The following is a 16,178-nucleotide window of genomic DNA, read 5'->3' on the forward strand; positions in this document are numbered from 1 at the left end:
AAAAAAATACACGTATTTTTTGCAATCGAATATACGTGGGAATTTCAAAATGGGGACCAAAATCATATGGGCTTGGCTTGACTTTTCAGTTCAACACTCAATATTTCTTTTCAACTTAAAGTTCGTTCCGAAAAACCTTCGACTCAGATAGCTTGTGTGCAACACAAGCTCACCAAATTGTTGGCGCTGCTCAGGGATGTCTTCCCTGGAGACCGGTGGTCCTGTCTAGTTGCAATCAACCAAATTGTGGGGCGACATCTCGCCGGAAATACTCAAGTCAGATTTTCCAAATCGGCTTTCAAAGCAAATACAATACGAAAAGATGCCGCCGCAGCTAATGTCCCAGAGTGAAAATGGCGGCGAGGAGGAAGGGTGTCAATTGGAGTGCAAGGAGATGGATCCGCTGCGGCTGACCACGCTGATCCTGAGTGCGGATCCGCGGTACCGCATCAAGCCAATGCAGCAAGTCGTGTCCGCCCTCGTTGGCGGCCTCATCACGACGTTTGTGGGTGAGAGTTTGTCCGTTAGATTTGGTTACTCCGAGACCTAATCCAAGCTCCCTCACTTGGCCAGTGACGCCCTTGGAGGTGGTGAAAACGCGCGTCCAGACGCAGCACGCGATCCGCCAGAGACCGACTGTTTCCAAGCTCTGCTACGTCTACCACAACGGCCTGATGACCCACGTGTGCCGCTCCAGTGATATCTGTGTCCCGAAACCAGGCCGTGATCCGCGCAATCTTCGGCCCCTACGCGGCGCCATGGTGAGTTTTTCTTTTTGGCCATCAACCACAGCAGTAGTCTAGGATGCATGGCTACTAGGATGATGATCCCTTATCCCTGATCACTTAACCAGACGCCTTGATCATTATTATGTATCTTATTTTTGGTGCGCAGGATGCCTTTGTCAAGATCGTCTGCACAAGTGGATTCAGTGGTCTGTGGGCGGGTCTAAGTCCCACGTTAGTTTCGGCCCTGCCCTCCACGATTATCTACTTTCTGACGTACGAGTATATCAAGAATTCGCTGTCCCACATCTACTTGGTCTCGCAGAAGTTTGAGGAAGCCGGCATGATGGACCAAGTGCCTGGAGCCGACGGCGGCGATCCCCTGGACCAGGCAACCAGGGGAATAAATGTGAGCGCCACCGCGCAGGTATCCAACGCATCGCTGCCCTACTATGTGCCCATGGCCTCGGGCATTTGCTCGCGCACCATTGTGGTCACGGCCATTACGCCCATCGAAATGGTGCGCATCAAGATGCAGTCGGAGTACATGACCTACGCCGAGCTGTGGCGTGTGCTGCGCTCGTTGATCCGCCAGCACGGCATCCTGGGTCTCTGGCGGGGCTGGCCGCCCACCGTGATGCGGGACGCACCCTTCTCCGGAACCTACTGGGCGGTCTACGAGGCGATTAAGCGGGCCTTCAGCGTCACGGAGCCGACTTTCCTCTTTAGCTTCCTCACGGGCGCCATCTCCGGAGCGGTGGGTGAGGGTGAGCAGTGCTCTGCCACACACCGAAAACCATAGCTTTGCCTCGAGTGTAATCGAGTTCTGGAAACGTCATTCCGCAGGTGGCTACCTTTGTGACCATGCCCTTTGACCTGATCACCACGCACACGCAGATTGAGCTGGGTCAGGACGTGCTGTACGAGGAGGTTGGAACGGGAACGGGAACGGGAACAGGAGCAGGAACAGCTGCAGAAGCCGGAGCACGACCAAAGACACCGCAAAGTGCCGTCGCCAACTCCAAGCCGTCGGTGCTCTCGCGAATGCGTCAAATTTACAGGCTGCAGGGAGTGCGGGGCCTCTATGTCGGGGTGATGCCTCGGATGCTACGTGTGGTGCCCGCCTGTGCCATCATGATCTCCACTTTCGAATACAGCAAGTCGTTTTTCTTCCACTACAATCTAGATCTCCAGGAGGCAGGTACGTACTATGTGAAATGTCAATGATAAAGCAAGGTAAATGCAAGCACATTCAATTGAATGCTGTGACCGTCCAGAGTCCTAACTATTTAGTTCCCTACGCCACGTTTATTTAGTTTATATTTCGATGAAGGACTATCATTATTTCTTGGAAATCACTTGTATTTATAGGGCTTCATTTTACAAACCAAAGTTTAATATTAGTATATTACGATACGTTAGTATGAGCAACTTATAAATATCCTTATATTTATCTATCTTATATTATAAGATACTTCCTTAACAATGTAAATTGAGTAAAAAATATGATGTTAAATATACTTTTGAATTCAAACGAAAAAGAAGAACGATTTTCGATAGCACCGCGATAGCATTTCCGTTCCGACTTCACTATCGATAGCGCCCAACGGCAACAGCTGATCGACGTGGAACGGAATGGTAATGGTACAAATCCGATGAGCACGGTGTTTTCTTTTGGACCCGTGAATTATTTCACAATGATCGGAGAGCTTGACTGATAGCACAGCTGAGCATCGTCAACAAACACGCCGTAGCACGCGATTCGCAATCTCACCTCATCTCACATCACCGTTTGCCGCCACCAGCTTACCGGCGCTCCCAGTGAAGCAACCGCCAATCGCGTGGAAGAGCAAGTGCATCTGCCATGGCTAAGAGGGAGGCATGCGGCCAGTTCGCTGCCGCCAGTGCGGCAATGGCGGCTGCTTCCAGTCAAAATCAGTCGAAGGCCACGATGACGGACCCCCGTTTTCGGATCCGACCTCTGCAGCAAGTGGCATCCGCCTGTACCGGCGCCATGGTGACGGCCTGCTTTAGTATGTTGCCCGCCACACACCGTCGAGCATAGTGTCAGTGTTTGACTGATAGGTTTACCATTGCAGTGACCCCTCTGGATGTGATCAAGACCCGTCTGCAGGCCCAACAGCAAGCGCTGCTCTCAAACAAGTGCTTCCTCTACTGCAACGGCCTCATGGACCACATCTGCCCCTGCGGCCCGGACACGCCCAACCCAGCAGCCGCCAAGCCCGCTCCCCGTTTTTCTGGCACCATTGTAAGTGGTAAGCGTTGGGATAACCGGGATACGGACTTAACCTAGCCTCTCTCCAGGACGCATTCATCAAAATCAGCCGCACAGAGGGCATCGGCTCCCTGTGGTCGGGGCTCAGCCCAACGCTAATCTCGGCCCTGCCCTCGACCATCATATACTTCGTGGCTTATGAGCAGTTCAAGGCCCGTTTCACCGACATCCACTACAAGTACATGCGACGCCCAGATACCAGTGCCCACGACATTCCACACCCGATTCCATTTCTGGTGCCGCTGCTGGCCGGCGTGTCGGCCCGCATTCTGGCCGTAACCTGCGTGAGTCCCGTCGAGCTTATCCGCACCAAGATGCAGTCGCAGCGCATGACGCACGCCGAGATGTTCGGCACCATTCGCCAAGTGGTGCAGTCGCAGGGCGTGCTGGGCTTGTGGCGCGGCCTGCCGCCAACCATCCTTCGCGACGTGCCCTTCTCCGGCATCTACTGGACCTGCTACGAGTACCTGAAGAGCTCCTTTGGCGTGGTGGAGCCGACGTTCAGCTTCAGCTTTGCGGCGGGAGCGATATCCGGATCGGTAAGACATCTGCGCTACAAACCAATTGGGTCGACTGTGGTAACCCCTCATGTTTCCGCTTCCAGGTGGCCGCCACCATCACCACGCCCTTCGATGTGGTGAAAACGCACGAGCAGATCGAATTCGGCGAGAAGTTCATATTCTCAGGTAGGCCCAATGTGGTTCAGCTTGCTGCAACCAACTCCCGTAGCAGCATTGACAATGGTTCGGTTTGCATTACGGCAGATAATCCACCCAAGCAAGTGGCCACCAAGTCGGTGGCGATGCGCCTGGCCAGCATTTACCGCATGGGCGGTGTGCCAGCCATTTTCTCTGGACTGGGCCCCCGACTCTTCAAGGTGGCGCCCGCGTGTGCGATAATGATTTCGTCCTTCGAGTACGGCAAGTCATTCTTCTACCACTACAACATCGACCAGCACAATCGGAGCAATCAGGCGACGAAGGGTTCCGGCTCCTGAACGCGCTCCCATTGCGGCGACTAGAGCTTGTCGACGTGAATCTTTGTACATATGTAGATTAATGCCAAAGTTGCCAGGAAATCGGTGGGCAGGTGGGAAATCGTCTGCTGCTGGGTTTGGCGAGCCCCGTCGAAATTGTTAAATTGTAGTGAAATAAAATTCTTGTTTTTCTTGGTTTGAAAACAAACATGAGCTACTTATCAACATTGCTTTTGAGCTCCAAAGTTGAGCGAGTTGAAAAAGGCCGAATTCTAATAATCTGTATTTCATTTGAACAAAATTACGACGCACAGTAAACAATATTGGGTAATTTGTTCCTAGTTGAACAAAATATATAGTTTTTGCTAATGAAAAACCAAAATGATGTTGTTACAATAAAAGCGTAAAATAAATATTGTTACTGTTTGTTGGAGAAAAGAATATTAAAACCGGAATAGGGAACATGTGAAAAGATAATACTATCTATTAGTTTACACATTTCGTTTCTGAGTATGGCGTAGAAAACCTTCGACGCGCAAGATAAGATAGTTTTACACATCTTTATAGTCAAGTGGCAAGGGTAGATAGGTTGGGGTAAGGACCACTAAGGTGTTAAGCAAATGATTTCCTAGTCATAGAAAATATATTTGAAATCATTAAAGACAAGCTTTTATCTTCGGTAAGCAACAATCGTGTGCATCGAAACATTTGAAACGATTATCAAATGGCGCTCAATGATTTGTAATCGAAGGCAACCCCCCGATTACCGATGGCTTTCACAAACATATGTTGCGTGTCATCGATAGACGGTGGAAACAACACGTGCACTCGTGTTTTGTATTTGTGTTGTTTGCATTTGATTTCACGTTAGGCTAAACCGAACGCAAAATGAGTGAATCCGCACCGGAAACTGTGCCTGCCAAGAAGCCGGCGAAGGCCAAGAAGGCAGCGAAGCCGGAGAACAGCATACCACGCGGCCAGCCCAAGTCGAACCGGCCGTGGAAGACGCCCAAACAGAAGTAAGTGGTGTTTCTCCGTTGCCAGCGCATTGTCATCTAATCCCTTCGGCTTCGCCTGCAGATTTAGCAAGATTAAGAAGACCGTGAACCGACTGTCCTTCGAAAAGAAGACGGCCCTGCGCGACGAGCTGCGCTACATCAAGGAGCGCTCCAAGGAGATCAAGGACAAGCGCAAGGAGGACGCCGTCCAGAAGCACCAGCGCCGCGTGGAGAACGCCGAGCGCCGCCTGGCGAACGAGCGCCGCTCGGAGGTCGTCCAGGTAATCAAGAATCCCGCCAAGCTGAAGCGCATGAAGAAGAAACAGATGCGCATGATCGAGAAGCGGGACGTTAGCCAGGTGAAGGTGGTCTGAGGTGGCTCCATTAGATTAACTTGTATTTTTTGATAAATAAATCTAGTTTTAATGCCAAGAAAGCGTTTAGTAACACATATGTATGTATTTAGGTCGCTCCGTACACAATTGTGTGGCATACAAACGAATTTAGCTTATCTTAGCCTAGTTTAACAAATTTACATAGTAATCCAAGGCGTCGCCCTCACCTTCGCCGTCTATCTGTTTGCCGCCGACCTCTGTGCGGAATTTGGTCAATATTTCCTTGCGCCTACTGTTCAGTGTTTGGCCCGCCAAGCGCTTGTCCTCCTCTTGTGTCAGTCGTTCGAGCAACGCCCCAATGCGCGTCCGCAGGAGCAAATCCAGGCGGTGCACTAGAGACTGATCTTGTCCTAGTAGTCCTCTTGCGGCCGCCGGTGGCAAGTCCGACGTCGTCTCCTTCGCGGGCAAATCGAGCAGAGCTGCAATGAAAGCAAGCAACGCAGATCCCGTGGCATCCATGTCGAGACCATTAAATGTGAGACTGTTGCGTTCCCAGGCTTCCGAAGTGTCTGGCACCTCTAGCCGCTCGTTCATCTGCCGCACCACGTTCACCGGCACTCGAGTGGCATCGCTCCTAAGGGAGTTTGCCTGCAGACAGGAGTCCAGCGAACTGGCCATGTATATTTGTCCGAAGATGCAGCCAGAGTCTCGGCACAGCTGGTAGAGCTTGAAGCGCATGCTGCGGTAATAGAAGTTATCGTCGCACAGGATGAGATGCCTTCCCCTGCTGTAGTCGCTGCTGGAGGAAATGCGGCGCACCTGAGGCGGCCAATCGGCGTCTTCTTGAATGGCGGAAATGAGTTTTTCAATTAATTTAAAAATGCGGCCGCGCTGCTCCTTGTAGGCCAAGTCGGCCGAAGGTGTAGCGTCGAGGAAGTCGTCGTAGCACAGATGAACAATGTGGCGGACGCGGAGGGCAGTCTGCTGACCCAGCAGCCAGGAGCACAGCGAAGATTTGCCGGCTGCTGGCAGGCCGATAAGTGCAACAAGACAAATGCGCCGCATTGCGTGTGGTTGGTTGGGTCGTTTTTTTTTTTTTTTTTGGTTGTTTGTAGAAAGAGTAAGTGTGGTCGCCGACTGCGGGTGTGGAGGGCGGTCTGGACTCCGCGATTAGCTATCTAGGATCGAGAAAAGCAGCTGCGGCGTTGCATGCCACTGCTGCTACATGGACAGATTGCCGGCGACAGGCGGCTGGACAGGTGTAAGTACTGCCGTGGCGGCCGCCTCTTTCAGCCGCTCCTTCTCCTGCTCCCTCTGCTGCTGCTCGGCCTTGCGGGCGTTCTCCTCCATCTCCTCCATGCGCTTGGCGTTGATAGTGGTCTGCACATCCACGTACACTTTCATCATATTCTGGTTGAAGCGCGCGAACTTGGTAACGCACCTGTCCACACAGAGGTCCTGTCGTGTGAAGCGGCATTTAATGAGGAATACCTCCGTGGATTTCCCAGCCTCATACATACCTCATTCCCGCCCAGGTCGCGCTGGCTGAGATTATCCACGCATCGGCTGAAACACAGTTCCGTCACTTTGTTGTATAATGTGAAAAAGTCTTTGAGCTGAAAGGCGTGGCCAGTGAGTAAGGTTCAGCGGGAGTACTCTTTCACTTACATTGCGCAGATTGGAATCCATCGGTCGACAGCAAGTTGCGTTTAGCTAGTGTTTTAATACAGCAATTATACAATTTAATTTTACAAACCGTCACGTTCGTGACGAGCGGAACAGCTGATTTGCCTGTGCTTGGTAAATCGATAGTCGATAGCACGGCAAGCAAACTAATCAGTGTGCGTTATCGAGTTCAAAATTCAGATAGCCAAATTGTTCGCATTGTGTTAGTTTTTACTTTTTATTTTAAAGCAACTAAAGTGTTCATCTCCCCAGGGGCCAGAAAGTAAAATAGGACGCGAATTGGTTCATAATATACGATACAGCAATCCCTTATAATTGATTTTAAACTTATAATTGATAAGAGCTTTAAATTAAAAAATTTGAATGGTATATGCAATATAAATTAATTTGCTGTAAAATTTTTATAAGTTTGTCGTCAAGGGTAAGTACATCTGGTTATTTGTGTGCTATATCATAATATTTCGGAATGGAACAGTACTTTTGAATTTTGAACGGAGCTGGGGCATCTAAGTGGCCTGCGAAGCGTCGGGATTGGCGCCATCGGCTGTGGCAGGACGACTCTCGCAGCTGTCCTCGCCACTGCTCGTGGTGGAGGCGCCTTCCTCCGGCGAGGTCTTCACCGCTTCTTCCGCCTCCATCTGGGCATCCGCCGGTCCGGCGTCCGCCTTGCCGCTCTCCTCGGGATCGCCTCTCTTCTTATTCTGCAACGGATTCAACGGAAGTGAGCTGGAAGGTTTTCACCAAATCGCCCACGGCCTTACCTTCTTGCGCTTCTTGGGCTTCTCCGCCTTGACGGCGTGCAGTTCCTCCTCCTCCTGCAGCGCAGACTTGTAGTTGGCGGGAAAGAACTGGGTGGCCTCCTGGTGGCCCACCACCGAGTTGGCGCTGACATAGCTGGGACCGTAGGCCATCAGCGTGGGAATGGTCGGACTGCTCAGCTTGTTCACCTTCAGCACAATCTTGTCGGTACTGAAAGGTATCAGACAGATACATATGTAACTCATCCGTTGGCCAGTGGATCGTTGACAGCACTTACGGAACGTACGGCTTGGCATTGTACTTATCCACGGAGTTGGCTATGAACTGCGCCGTCAGCGGATTGTCGCCGTTGAAGAAGCCGTAGAGCGGAATGTCCTCGCGACACGTCTCGAGCAGAATGGCCAGATCCTTCTTCTTGTAGGCGTCGAAGATCATCACGATGTGCGGTGGCTCCGGCACGGGATCCGGCGGAAGGAAGGTCGAGGTCTGGGCACGGAAGTACGTGTAGATGAGCGCTGCATGGGTGCGCTGGTCACTGGGCACCCAAATCGGCGGTATCCGAATAGTCTTGGTTCTCTTAGCTGCAACCGGAGCAGTTTCGGCCGCAGGAACTGCCTCTGGTGCAGCCCCTGCCTCCGCCTCTGTCTCCGTCTCTTCATCGCCCTCCGCTACATTTTCGCTCCTTATCTCGGCCAGCTGCACTGCGTCCGGCTGCACCTGGCAATCCTCCGTTGATGGCTCTAGCCACAGAGAACAATTTCGTGAATAGGTCAAGTTAGCAAGGATGACAGCAGTCTCACCTGGCTCAGATATCTCCACGGTCACCTCCAGCGGCACAATCATGGGCGGCACGGTGATCTCCTCCTCGTTGAACTCGTCCGGCGGCTTGATGGTCTCCTTGGTCAGCTCGTGGGCATATTTGCGGAGCACGGTCGGTGGCGTGCCGAGCACCTCCTCCACCTTCCAGAAGCACATCAGCAGCTCCTTGTCGTAGAGCTGCTCGATGACCTCCGGAGCCAGTGGATTTTCCGCAGCGAAGTTGACGGTGGCGATGTCGCTGGGCAGAATGGGAAAGACCTTGCGGTCCTTGCACTGAATCTTGAGCGGATCAGCCGGCTCCGAGAGCTTCTTGAACATGTCGCGATTAACCTGTGGCCCGAAGACCGTGATCCCGATGTCCGGCAGGTTGGCCATGATGCAGTCGGTGACGCTGTGAAGGTACTCCAGACGCTTCCGACGGCTCTCCGCCAGCTCGATCTCCTCGGCCAGGCGCAGCGCCTTGTTGCGCACCTCCAGCTGCTCCAGCTCGATCGGCTGGAGCTCGGTGATCTCGTAGCTCAGATGCGTTTCCTTGGCCATCGTCGACTGCAGCATTCGGGTGATCATGGCCACCAGCTTGGGCACATCCGTGCCGAACATGATGTTGATGGCCTTGCCGCTCTAAAGGTCCATAAGGGAAACATAGAAGCAATACATTATGATCCATGGGATCACTCACCGTGACGAACATCCAGGTGGGCTCGCTCTTCTTGTTGAATCGCTGCAGATAGGATATGGAGCCCGCCTTGCACTGGCACATGTTGGGAAAGATGGGGATGTTAGTGCGCTACGCCTGGGTGCATCGGACTGTGGGATCTTACGATGGCCAGCTGCAGGTTGTCGCCTCCTAGCTCGAGCTTGATCTTCCGCAGGCTGCCCACCATGCCGAGGCAGGGACCGCACCATTCGGAGTATATATCGAGCACTGAAGCACTCAGGGATTAGTGCCATTACTGGGTGGACCGATGGCTGCCCATCGCATCGAGAACGTACCCAGCAATCCGGATCGCTGCAGGAACTTCTCGAACTCCTCATCCGAGGCGAGGTCGGCCTGGAGCTGCTGGACTCCTCCCTTCTTCGCCATTCTTTGCGCACTGAATGGGCCATCAATCAGATACCGAACCGAACACCAGCTATTGATCCAACAGTGGTTGCCAGGACTTAAAAGGTCACTCAGGATTTTGGCAAACACCAATCAACAAGCGCAGTTCGAAATGGGGGTAACAAATGCGCAGGAGCTGAGTCCAAGCTACCCATGTAATACAGGGTATTATAAACCCGATTACTTCTATCCTCCTGCTAGCAATAAAAAAGGACATCACAGCAAGGATATTATATTCCTACGTTATTTCCAATCAATCAAGCAAATACACATTGAAATTTATATGCCAGGGGTTTATTTTTGTTTTATTCGTAAAAGGGTTTTCTATTCAGCACATTGGTAAATGGGAATTGGTTGATGAATTAAATGGCGATGGCGATGCCCGTGGCTATGCCCACATCCGTCGCGAATCGTTCCACTTAGTGATCGTGACGCATTTGTCTGCGCAGCTCGCGCATTGTGATCTGCAAAAAAACAGTGGAGATGGTCAGAGGATCGTTTGTGGACTAGATGGGTGGTCATAGCGTTGGCGTTAGATACTGGTTGTCATTTACGGTGATGAAGTAATCAAGTTGCTTACGTTATTTACCTTCAGAACTGTGGAACAATCTTTGAGTTTGAGGTTATTTACGCATCGGCTTACGAAATCTTTAAATAATTTCAAAGTCAATAGAATTATCGAGAATTTGAGCTGAATTTGGTAACGGGGCGGTCGTGTACTTAATTACAGGCTTAGTTTCGGTTGGGGAAATGCACGCAGATACTGCCGGGGGATTGGTTCGCAAGCGGGTGGGAATCCGGTCAGAATTGAATGGCATGTTATCACCGGGCAGGTCATGGGATTATGTGTTATTTACATTGCTAGAAGTTAACTAGAATTTAATGGGCTGCGAAGTGATGCGCTCGCGCCCGTTTCAAATGGTGGATCGGGGGATCAGTTAGTCATAAATGCGTTTTCGGGCGCTACTGGGTTGACATCGTATCAATTCATATCTATGTGTTCCAGTCGTACAGGCTGCGTGTACGGTATGACCGACTTCTTGTTCACGTCCCTGGATAAGGCCTTTCTCATGTCTGCAAAGTGGATAAACCATCGATTGTTAGACGCCGCTTGGAAGTCAATGCACATTCTTTGGGCTCTCACCGTACGCATCCTCGTCCTGGTCGCCGGAGTAGTAATCAAGTATGGTGCGGTATATGATGTAGCCGAGGTTCGTGTACATGTTTATCGCCACCTGGTTGCTCTTCCTCACAAACAGATCCACAAAGTATGCTCGCTTTCTGGGGTTGAAAAAAAAGTAGTCGTTGAGTTTGCATTGATATCCAGCGAATTGGGGCATTACTTCTCCGAAATGTCCTCCAGGAAACTCATGAGCAGCGCAGCCAGACCCAGGCGCCGGTAGTCGGGCGAGACGGTAAGCGCAGTCACGTGTCCGTGCCAGTTGTCCAGGTGTCCCTCCACCTTGCCCATGACTAGAGAATTTAGAACACACTTGACAGGGGAACTCGTGCACCCAGTGGAATGCAGTACTTACTGTAGCCCATTATTTGTCCGCTGGGCGACTCCGCAAGCTGAAAGTACTCCGGCCACTTGGCCAGGTACTGGGTGTAGAAGGACAGCCCGTAGGTCTCCGTAAGTGGGTCAAAGTTTCTGGCGAAGCACACGGCGGTAATGGTATTAGCCTTGTTTTTGGGCATGGGAATATCAACTGTACTCACACATTGTTAAACTTGAAGAGGTCGTCACAGGTGAACGGTCGCAACGTGGTCATCTTGTCACTGAATTCCGGCTAATACGATCCTATTGTTGCTCCTATAAAATTGCTATACTCGCCGGCACCTGCTACAATAGAGATGCGCCGCGGTCGATAGCAAGTTATCGTTAACCTGGAAGCGAGCTTTTCCACAAATCGGATACCGCGCGATGCTGCTGCGGTCACACTAGCACTTCCACTTCCACACTAGGTCCTGTCCTTGCTCTTCTTCTTCCTCTGCCTCCAGCTGGTATCTGTTGCCTGGCCATGGAGCAGTCTCAGTCTCAGCGGCAGGCGCGGCCTTCGTGCTCCGCGGGGGGTGGCAAGGCCCAGGACTCCGGGGTGCTGACGCGCGAAGACTTCGACGGCGGACCGGTCAGCATCGACGAGGTGGACACGGGCCTGTTTCTAGGTGAGCATATAGCTGCAATCCTTGTGATCGATGCATTTCTCAACCCTTCCTTGCACCACCAGGTAACCTGACCGCGGCCACGCACATGGAGACGCTGCGCTCCTTCAAGATTACCCACATCCTCACGCTGGACTCGGTGCCGCTGCCGCAGCACATTCTGGAGGCCAGCTTTCTGACCACCAAATATATACAGAGTAAGCACACAAATCAGTAGCTCCGGGAGTGTGCAACAGCTTCTTTAATTATTCAAATCCCTGTTTCAGTTGCCGACATGCCGCGCGAAGATATTCTGCAGCATCTGGAGGGCTGCGTGGACTTCATCAGCTCGGCCCTGGCCCAGCAGGGCAATGTCCTTGTGCACTGGTGAGCATCTTACTTAGGCTGACCAGCCAACGACTCTGACTCTTTGTGCCTTCAACAGCTACTTCGGCGTCAGTCGCAGCTCATCCACGGTGATCGCTTACATGATGAAGCGACACAATCTGGACTTCCTGCCCGCCTACGAGCTGGTCAAGGCCAAACGGCGCTTCGTCCAGCCAAACGCTGGCTTTGTCAGCCAGCTAAAGCTCTTCCGGCGCATGGGCTGCAAGATTGACCCCAACTGCCAGCGCTACAAGATCCACCGCCTGCGCCTGGCTGGCGAGCAGATGCGCAAGGCCAAGATCCTGCCGCAAAGCTTCCACAGCGTGGTCCGTCCGGATCCGGATATAACGCGCGAGAACCCGGAGCCCATAGTGTTCCGGTGTCGTCGTTGCCGCCGCGTCCTGGCCTCCAAGTCGCATGTACTGGAGCACAAGCCGCGTGACAGGCCGCCGCAGGAGGTGGTTCCGAAGGAGAAAGAAGAAGTCACTGCAGCTAAGCTGCCGGCTCAGTCACAGGATCAGGCCGAAAATCATTCCAGTGGTGCTCGCATGCTGGAGCAGCTGTCCGAGCGCATCCGCCAGTCGTCGCTCGGTTCACCCGGCCACGAAAGCACGCCAAACTATTGCCGCAGCATACTCTTCGTGGAGCCCATCGCCTGGATGCACCGCATCATGCTGAACACCCAGGGCCGCCTGTACTGTCCCAAGTGCGAGCAGAAACTGGGAAACTTTAGCTGGATCAACGGTTGGCTTTGCTGCTCCACCAGCCGATAATCCCCCCCTCACTAATTCCTCCTTATTTATTGCAGCCTGCAAGTGTCCGTGCGGGGAGACGATGACGCCTGCATTTTATCTGATACCTTCCAAGGTGGAGCTCTCGAAGGCCGTGCAGAACGTGCAGACCACGGTTTAGGTGCAGCGTGCTGGAAATAGAGCGAGATGGCATCATCGGAGGCGGGACAATTGGACTCCCTAGTCGGCTGGCATAGATCGGCAATCGCCCACCTAAACAGAAGTCAATGGAGGCTTGGATTGATTGATCAGTGCTCATCAGTACTGGCCTACATATATGGGCACTAAGTTATGTTTCTATTGGCCATTGAAGTTACATAAGTTAATGGCACCATTGGTCGAATATCATGCTGAATGCTCCTCCACCAAGCTGAGATTCTTGAAACGCAAGCAGTTAGCTTAGCTATGCCCTCTTGGGAAACCGATCCCGGATCGGATACAAACTGATTGCCAGGTTTACAATATCAAAACTTCCGCGCGAAGCAAACGTAATATAATCACTAACCAACTTCGGATTCCATTTGTGGTCAGTCAGTATAATAGTTCACTTTTCTCAACAATAAGAAATAATCACAGAGCATCATCCGGGCGCAACATTGATCTGTGAATCCCCAAAGCTGAAAGATACGTTGGTTGTTTCCGTAGCATATGGCATATGGTATATTGTTTCATTTTATATAGTTAGCCAATGAATTCGCCAATGTAGTTAATTATACACTTACTTATGTACGTGCGATGTAGTGCACCCATATTCGTTGGAAGCCATACAAGTTGATCTTTGCTGTTCCATATGCATTTGCATAGCTTTTTGCATGTTACCAACACACCAACTATGAATGTATTTTAGATATTTGAACCTTTTTGGAAAATATTTTACGCAACGGAAAACGAAACAACATTTTTCAATGACAATATCTAAATATCTTATGCGATATACATGTAATACACACATTATATTATAATCACAACTTTGTCGGCCAAACGGACACGTCGTGGAACCAAGATCCCAGCTTCCATGGGACTCCGTGCACCTTTGGATATTGGCGCCACCTTATCGATATTGATGTGCTTTGTTGACCCATATCTACTGTATTTAAACGAGTGTGCATTGATATTAAAATCAAATTGTTTGTTTTCCACACCAAAATGTTTGCTATTTCGAGAAGCCTCCGGTTGAGCCGCTGCCTTTCGGCCTTCGGACGCGGTCTGAGCGCGTCCAGTTCGCCTGGACCGCGCACCCTAGTCGCCATCGACTTCGACAGAACCATCGTGGAGCAGGACTCCTATTTGGCGGTGAGCCAGCTACTGCCGACCAGTCAGCGCAAGGAGCTGCAGGACCAGATCCCCAAGTGCGGCTGGCTGAGTTTCATAAGCCGAGTGTTGCAGCGCCTGCATGGCGAGCACAAGGTGAACTCCGCGTCGGTGGGCAAGCGTGTGCGCAGTCTCACAGCCGTGCCTGGAATGCTGCGGGTGGTGCGCCGGTTGGCCAGGATGCCTGAGCTCGAACTGTGCATCGTCAGCGACGCCAACTCCTTCTTCATCGGCGAGTGGCTGGAGGCGTACGCCATTGAGTGCCTCTTTGCCGGCGGCGTGTTCACCAATCCCGCCTGCGTCCAGGCGAGCGGCGAGGTGCTGGTGCTGCCCTACCAGGAGCAGACTGACTGCGATCTCTGCCCCTCCAACATGTGCAAGGGCTCCGTGATGGAGGAGCTGACGTGCAGCGGGCGATACGAGCGCGTGATCTATGTGGGCGATAGTTGCAACGATCTGTGCGCCATGAAGCGGCTGCGGCAAATGGACGTGGCCTGCGTCCGGCGCGGATTCGAGCTGCACGGAAAGATGACCGCCCATGGCCAGGAACTGGCCTGCTCCGTGCTCACATGGCGCGACGGCCACGAGCTGGAGGAGCTCCTGATGCCCAAAATCGTGGCGTCGAGTTTGTGGTAAGGCCAGGTTATTAATGCTGCTGTTTTATTCGACTTAAAAATAAATCTTTCAGTATGTATACATAAGAATAATTCCACTTAATATGAAGGACTTAAGATTTACTTTCCGCGGAAAGTGGATTACCCACCAGCTCTCTCCAGCCGAGGTCTGCAGCTGGGCCCGTCTGTGGATCCACTTTGTCCTAAGTAGACCGAAAACTTAGAGCTACCTATCCTGCGGCGGTATTAGAACTGTTGCCTAACAATATTTCACACATGGTTCTTCCACACTTCCACTTCCACATCCTGCTACCTAATCCTCGCTAGCCACATCTGTATCTGCTCTTGTGCTTCAATCTTATAGCTATAGCTAGTATATCTATATATATATATATTTATATATATATGTGTTTGCTTGTTTGTGTGTGTGTGGTGTGTGTGGGTCCGAGTGTTGGGTTATGTGTTAGCATAAATTACATTTATAATACATTCTTAGCCATACGATTGCGGAGTGGCACCCGGCTCCCGGCTCCCCGATCCTCGATCCTCCGCCGAGCCAAGTCCCTTCCCCGCTTACGAATCTACCGAAACTAATCTAAACTAAACGAAACGAAAAAAAAAAAGGACAAGCAGCTACCGCACATGAAGACACTACTTAGGCTGTGCTTAACTACTTACATGGGCTAGAGGGCGTGGTTCCTATAAATACACACATATACATGTTCAAAAATTCGGCGCATAAGACGTTTAAAATCAGAGTTATGTCTATAGAAGATACAGATGCACAGTGCGCACGGTGGCTTAGACTTAGACTTGGCTGAGAAATAGAAATAGACACTATTTCGATTCAAAAGTAAACGGTAACACGAAACAGCTAGCCCTACCTACAGACCTAGAGACCTACAGACGTGGACAAGACCCCACCCAGCGGGTGGACCAAGCCTCCAAGGACACGGGAATACAAACAAGGCCGCACGGCCAGGACAGCTGGACAGCACTCTTTCCTTGGTTAAAAAACGCAAGTGTACAAATCTGTTTGCGTGGGCGATTGCGCGCAATTGAACTAAAATGCGTCAAATGAATTCACTAGAAACAAATGAAGTTGTGACTTAGTGCTAGGCTATTCAACTTAGGCGTTAAAAAAGACTTAAGCATAACGTGGTCTACTTGGTGTTCCTTGGGGTGCGTGTCATGTGTGTGTGTGTGTGTGTTTATGTGGTCGTTTGGTTGTTAACAT

At 51.4% G+C, this 16,178-nt stretch overlaps 8 protein-coding genes across 13 annotated transcripts; 4 read left to right on the plus strand and 4 right to left on the minus strand.

The window, feature by feature from the left end:
• The first annotated feature begins 90 nt into the window (after positions 1-90).
• On the plus strand, positions 91-4,410 carry LOC117148087 (solute carrier family 25 member 40-like). Of its 5 annotated transcripts, none has more exons than XM_033315294.1 (5): positions 93-509; positions 574-761; positions 895-1,482; positions 1,572-1,926; positions 2,531-2,651. In XM_033315294.1, the coding sequence occupies exons 1-5, from the start codon at positions 323-325 to the stop codon at positions 2,548-2,550; spliced, it is 1,338 nt and encodes a 445-aa protein (XP_033171185.1). In that variant the 5' UTR covers positions 93-322; the 3' UTR covers positions 2,551-2,651. The 5 variants fall into 5 exon arrangements, with proteins under 5 accessions (XP_033171189.1, XP_033171190.1, XP_033171185.1 ...); XM_033315295.1 differs by lacking the exons at positions 93-509; positions 574-761; positions 895-1,482 and adding exons at positions 2,825-2,994; positions 3,051-3,560; positions 3,626-4,410 and having other exon boundaries at positions 1,838-1,926; positions 2,531-2,758; XM_033315297.1 differs by lacking the exons at positions 93-509; positions 574-761; positions 895-1,482; positions 1,572-1,926 and adding exons at positions 2,825-2,994; positions 3,051-3,560; positions 3,626-3,707; positions 3,786-4,410 and having other exon boundaries at positions 2,358-2,758.
• Positions 4,411-4,787: 377 nt separating this feature from the next.
• Positions 4,788-5,446, plus strand: LOC117147977 (coiled-coil domain-containing protein 86). Its single transcript, XM_033315127.1, has 2 exons — positions 4,788-5,016; positions 5,078-5,446. Exons 1-2 carry the CDS (start codon positions 4,886-4,888, stop codon positions 5,367-5,369), a joined length of 423 nt encoding a protein of 140 aa, XP_033171018.1. The 5' UTR covers positions 4,788-4,885; the 3' UTR covers positions 5,370-5,446.
• Positions 5,435-6,410, minus strand: LOC117147976 (L-seryl-tRNA(Sec) kinase). Its single transcript, XM_033315126.1, has one exon. It carries the CDS (start codon positions 6,393-6,395, stop codon positions 5,514-5,516), a length of 882 nt encoding a protein of 293 aa, XP_033171017.1. The 5' UTR covers positions 6,396-6,410; the 3' UTR covers positions 5,435-5,513.
• Positions 6,411-6,416: 6 nt separating this feature from the next.
• LOC117147978 (mitochondrial import inner membrane translocase subunit Tim10B) lies at positions 6,417-7,121 on the minus strand. Of its 2 annotated transcripts, none has more exons than XM_033315128.1 (3): positions 6,999-7,121; positions 6,851-6,946; positions 6,417-6,788 (listed from the first exon to the last, which is right to left on the minus strand). In XM_033315128.1, the coding sequence occupies exons 1-3, from the start codon at positions 7,017-7,019 to the stop codon at positions 6,552-6,554; spliced, it is 354 nt and encodes a 117-aa protein (XP_033171019.1). In that variant the 5' UTR covers positions 7,020-7,121; the 3' UTR covers positions 6,417-6,551. The 2 variants fall into 2 exon arrangements, with proteins under 2 accessions (XP_033171019.1, XP_033171020.1); XM_033315129.1 differs by having other exon boundaries at positions 6,851-6,896; positions 6,999-7,118.
• Positions 7,122-7,522: 401 nt separating this feature from the next.
• LOC117148037 lies at positions 7,523-9,824 on the minus strand. The gene is made up of 7 exons (XM_033315213.1): positions 9,588-9,824; positions 9,416-9,519; positions 9,274-9,345; positions 8,576-9,215; positions 8,053-8,515; positions 7,778-7,985; positions 7,523-7,717 (listed from the first exon to the last, which is right to left on the minus strand). The coding sequence occupies exons 1-7, from the start codon at positions 9,676-9,678 to the stop codon at positions 7,523-7,525; spliced, it is 1,773 nt and encodes a 590-aa protein (XP_033171104.1). The 5' UTR covers positions 9,679-9,824.
• Positions 9,825-9,974: 150 nt separating this feature from the next.
• LOC117148041 (N-alpha-acetyltransferase 20) lies at positions 9,975-11,556 on the minus strand. The gene is made up of 6 exons (XM_033315219.1): positions 11,416-11,556; positions 11,232-11,347; positions 11,040-11,169; positions 10,841-10,977; positions 10,286-10,770; positions 9,975-10,160 (listed from the first exon to the last, which is right to left on the minus strand). Exons 1-5 carry the CDS (start codon positions 11,466-11,468, stop codon positions 10,679-10,681), a joined length of 528 nt encoding a protein of 175 aa, XP_033171110.1. The 5' UTR covers positions 11,469-11,556; the 3' UTR covers positions 9,975-10,160; positions 10,286-10,678.
• Positions 11,557-11,639: 83 nt separating this feature from the next.
• LOC117148038 (dual specificity protein phosphatase MPK-4) lies at positions 11,640-13,531 on the plus strand. Its single transcript, XM_033315214.1, has 5 exons — positions 11,640-11,862; positions 11,925-12,056; positions 12,126-12,225; positions 12,284-12,969; positions 13,034-13,531. Exons 1-5 carry the CDS (start codon positions 11,718-11,720, stop codon positions 13,135-13,137), a joined length of 1,167 nt encoding a protein of 388 aa, XP_033171105.1. The 5' UTR covers positions 11,640-11,717; the 3' UTR covers positions 13,138-13,531.
• Positions 13,532-13,637: 106 nt separating this feature from the next.
• LOC117148040 (pyridoxal phosphate phosphatase PHOSPHO2) lies at positions 13,638-15,564 on the plus strand. Its single transcript, XM_033315217.1, has one exon. The coding sequence runs from the start codon at positions 14,163-14,165 to the stop codon at positions 14,961-14,963; it is 801 nt and encodes a 266-aa protein (XP_033171108.1). The 5' UTR covers positions 13,638-14,162; the 3' UTR covers positions 14,964-15,564.
• The last annotated feature ends 614 nt before the right edge of the window (positions 15,565-16,178 follow it).

Source organism: Drosophila mauritiana, chromosome X, assembly GCF_004382145.1.
Source record: "Drosophila mauritiana strain mau12 chromosome X, ASM438214v1, whole genome shotgun sequence".
In the NCBI taxonomy this organism is placed as follows: Eukaryota; Metazoa; Arthropoda; class Insecta; order Diptera; family Drosophilidae; genus Drosophila; species Drosophila mauritiana.

Coding starts and splice junctions, on each gene's coding strand:
- LOC117147976 (XM_033315126.1), bottom strand. CDS start 6,395: ATGCGGCGCATTTGTCTTGTTGCACTTATCGGCCTGCCAGCAGCCGGC.
- LOC117148037 (XM_033315213.1), bottom strand. CDS start 9,678: ATGGCGAAGAAGGGAGGAGTCCAGCAGCTCCAGGCCGACCTCGCCTCG. Junction 9,216..9,273: donor CCACCTGGATGTTCGTCACG/GTGAGTGATCCC, acceptor ATGGACCTTTAG/AGCGGCAAGGCCATCAACAT. Junction 7,986..8,052: donor AATGCCAAGCCGTACGTTCC/GTAAGTGCTGTC, acceptor GATACCTTTCAG/TACCGACAAGATTGTGCTGA.
- LOC117148087 (XM_033315294.1), top strand. CDS start 323: ATGCCGCCGCAGCTAATGTCCCAGAGTGAAAATGGCGGCGAGGAGGAA. Junction 510..573: donor CCTCATCACGACGTTTGTGG/GTGAGAGTTTGT, acceptor TCACTTGGCCAG/TGACGCCCTTGGAGGTGGTG. Junction 1,927..2,530: donor TCTAGATCTCCAGGAGGCAG/GTACGTACTATG, acceptor TGCCGCCACCAG/CTTACCGGCGCTCCCAGTGA.
- LOC117148040 (XM_033315217.1), top strand. CDS start 14,163: ATGTTTGCTATTTCGAGAAGCCTCCGGTTGAGCCGCTGCCTTTCGGCC.
- LOC117147978 (XM_033315128.1), bottom strand. CDS start 7,019: ATGGATTCCAATCTGCGCAAT. Junction 6,947..6,998: donor TGGATTCCAATCTGCGCAAT/GTAAGTGAAAGA, acceptor CACGCCTTTCAG/CTCAAAGACTTTTTCACATT. Junction 6,789..6,850: donor GCGACCTGGGCGGGAATGAG/GTATGTATGAGG, acceptor TTCACACGACAG/GACCTCTGTGTGGACAGGTG.
- LOC117148041 (XM_033315219.1), bottom strand. CDS start 11,468: ATGACCACGTTGCGACCGTTCACCTGTGACGACCTCTTCAAGTTTAAC. Junction 11,348..11,415: donor CTCTTCAAGTTTAACAATGT/GTGAGTACAGTT, acceptor GTGCTTCGCCAG/AAACTTTGACCCACTTACGG. Junction 10,771..10,840: donor CCAGGACGAGGATGCGTACG/GTGAGAGCCCAA, acceptor TCCACTTTGCAG/ACATGAGAAAGGCCTTATCC.
- LOC117147977 (XM_033315127.1), top strand. CDS start 4,886: ATGAGTGAATCCGCACCGGAAACTGTGCCTGCCAAGAAGCCGGCGAAG. Junction 5,017..5,077: donor TGGAAGACGCCCAAACAGAA/GTAAGTGGTGTT, acceptor CTTCGCCTGCAG/ATTTAGCAAGATTAAGAAGA.
- LOC117148038 (XM_033315214.1), top strand. CDS start 11,718: ATGGAGCAGTCTCAGTCTCAGCGGCAGGCGCGGCCTTCGTGCTCCGCG. Junction 11,863..11,924: donor GGACACGGGCCTGTTTCTAG/GTGAGCATATAG, acceptor TTGCACCACCAG/GTAACCTGACCGCGGCCACG. Junction 12,970..13,033: donor AAACTTTAGCTGGATCAACG/GTTGGCTTTGCT, acceptor TATTTATTGCAG/CCTGCAAGTGTCCGTGCGGG.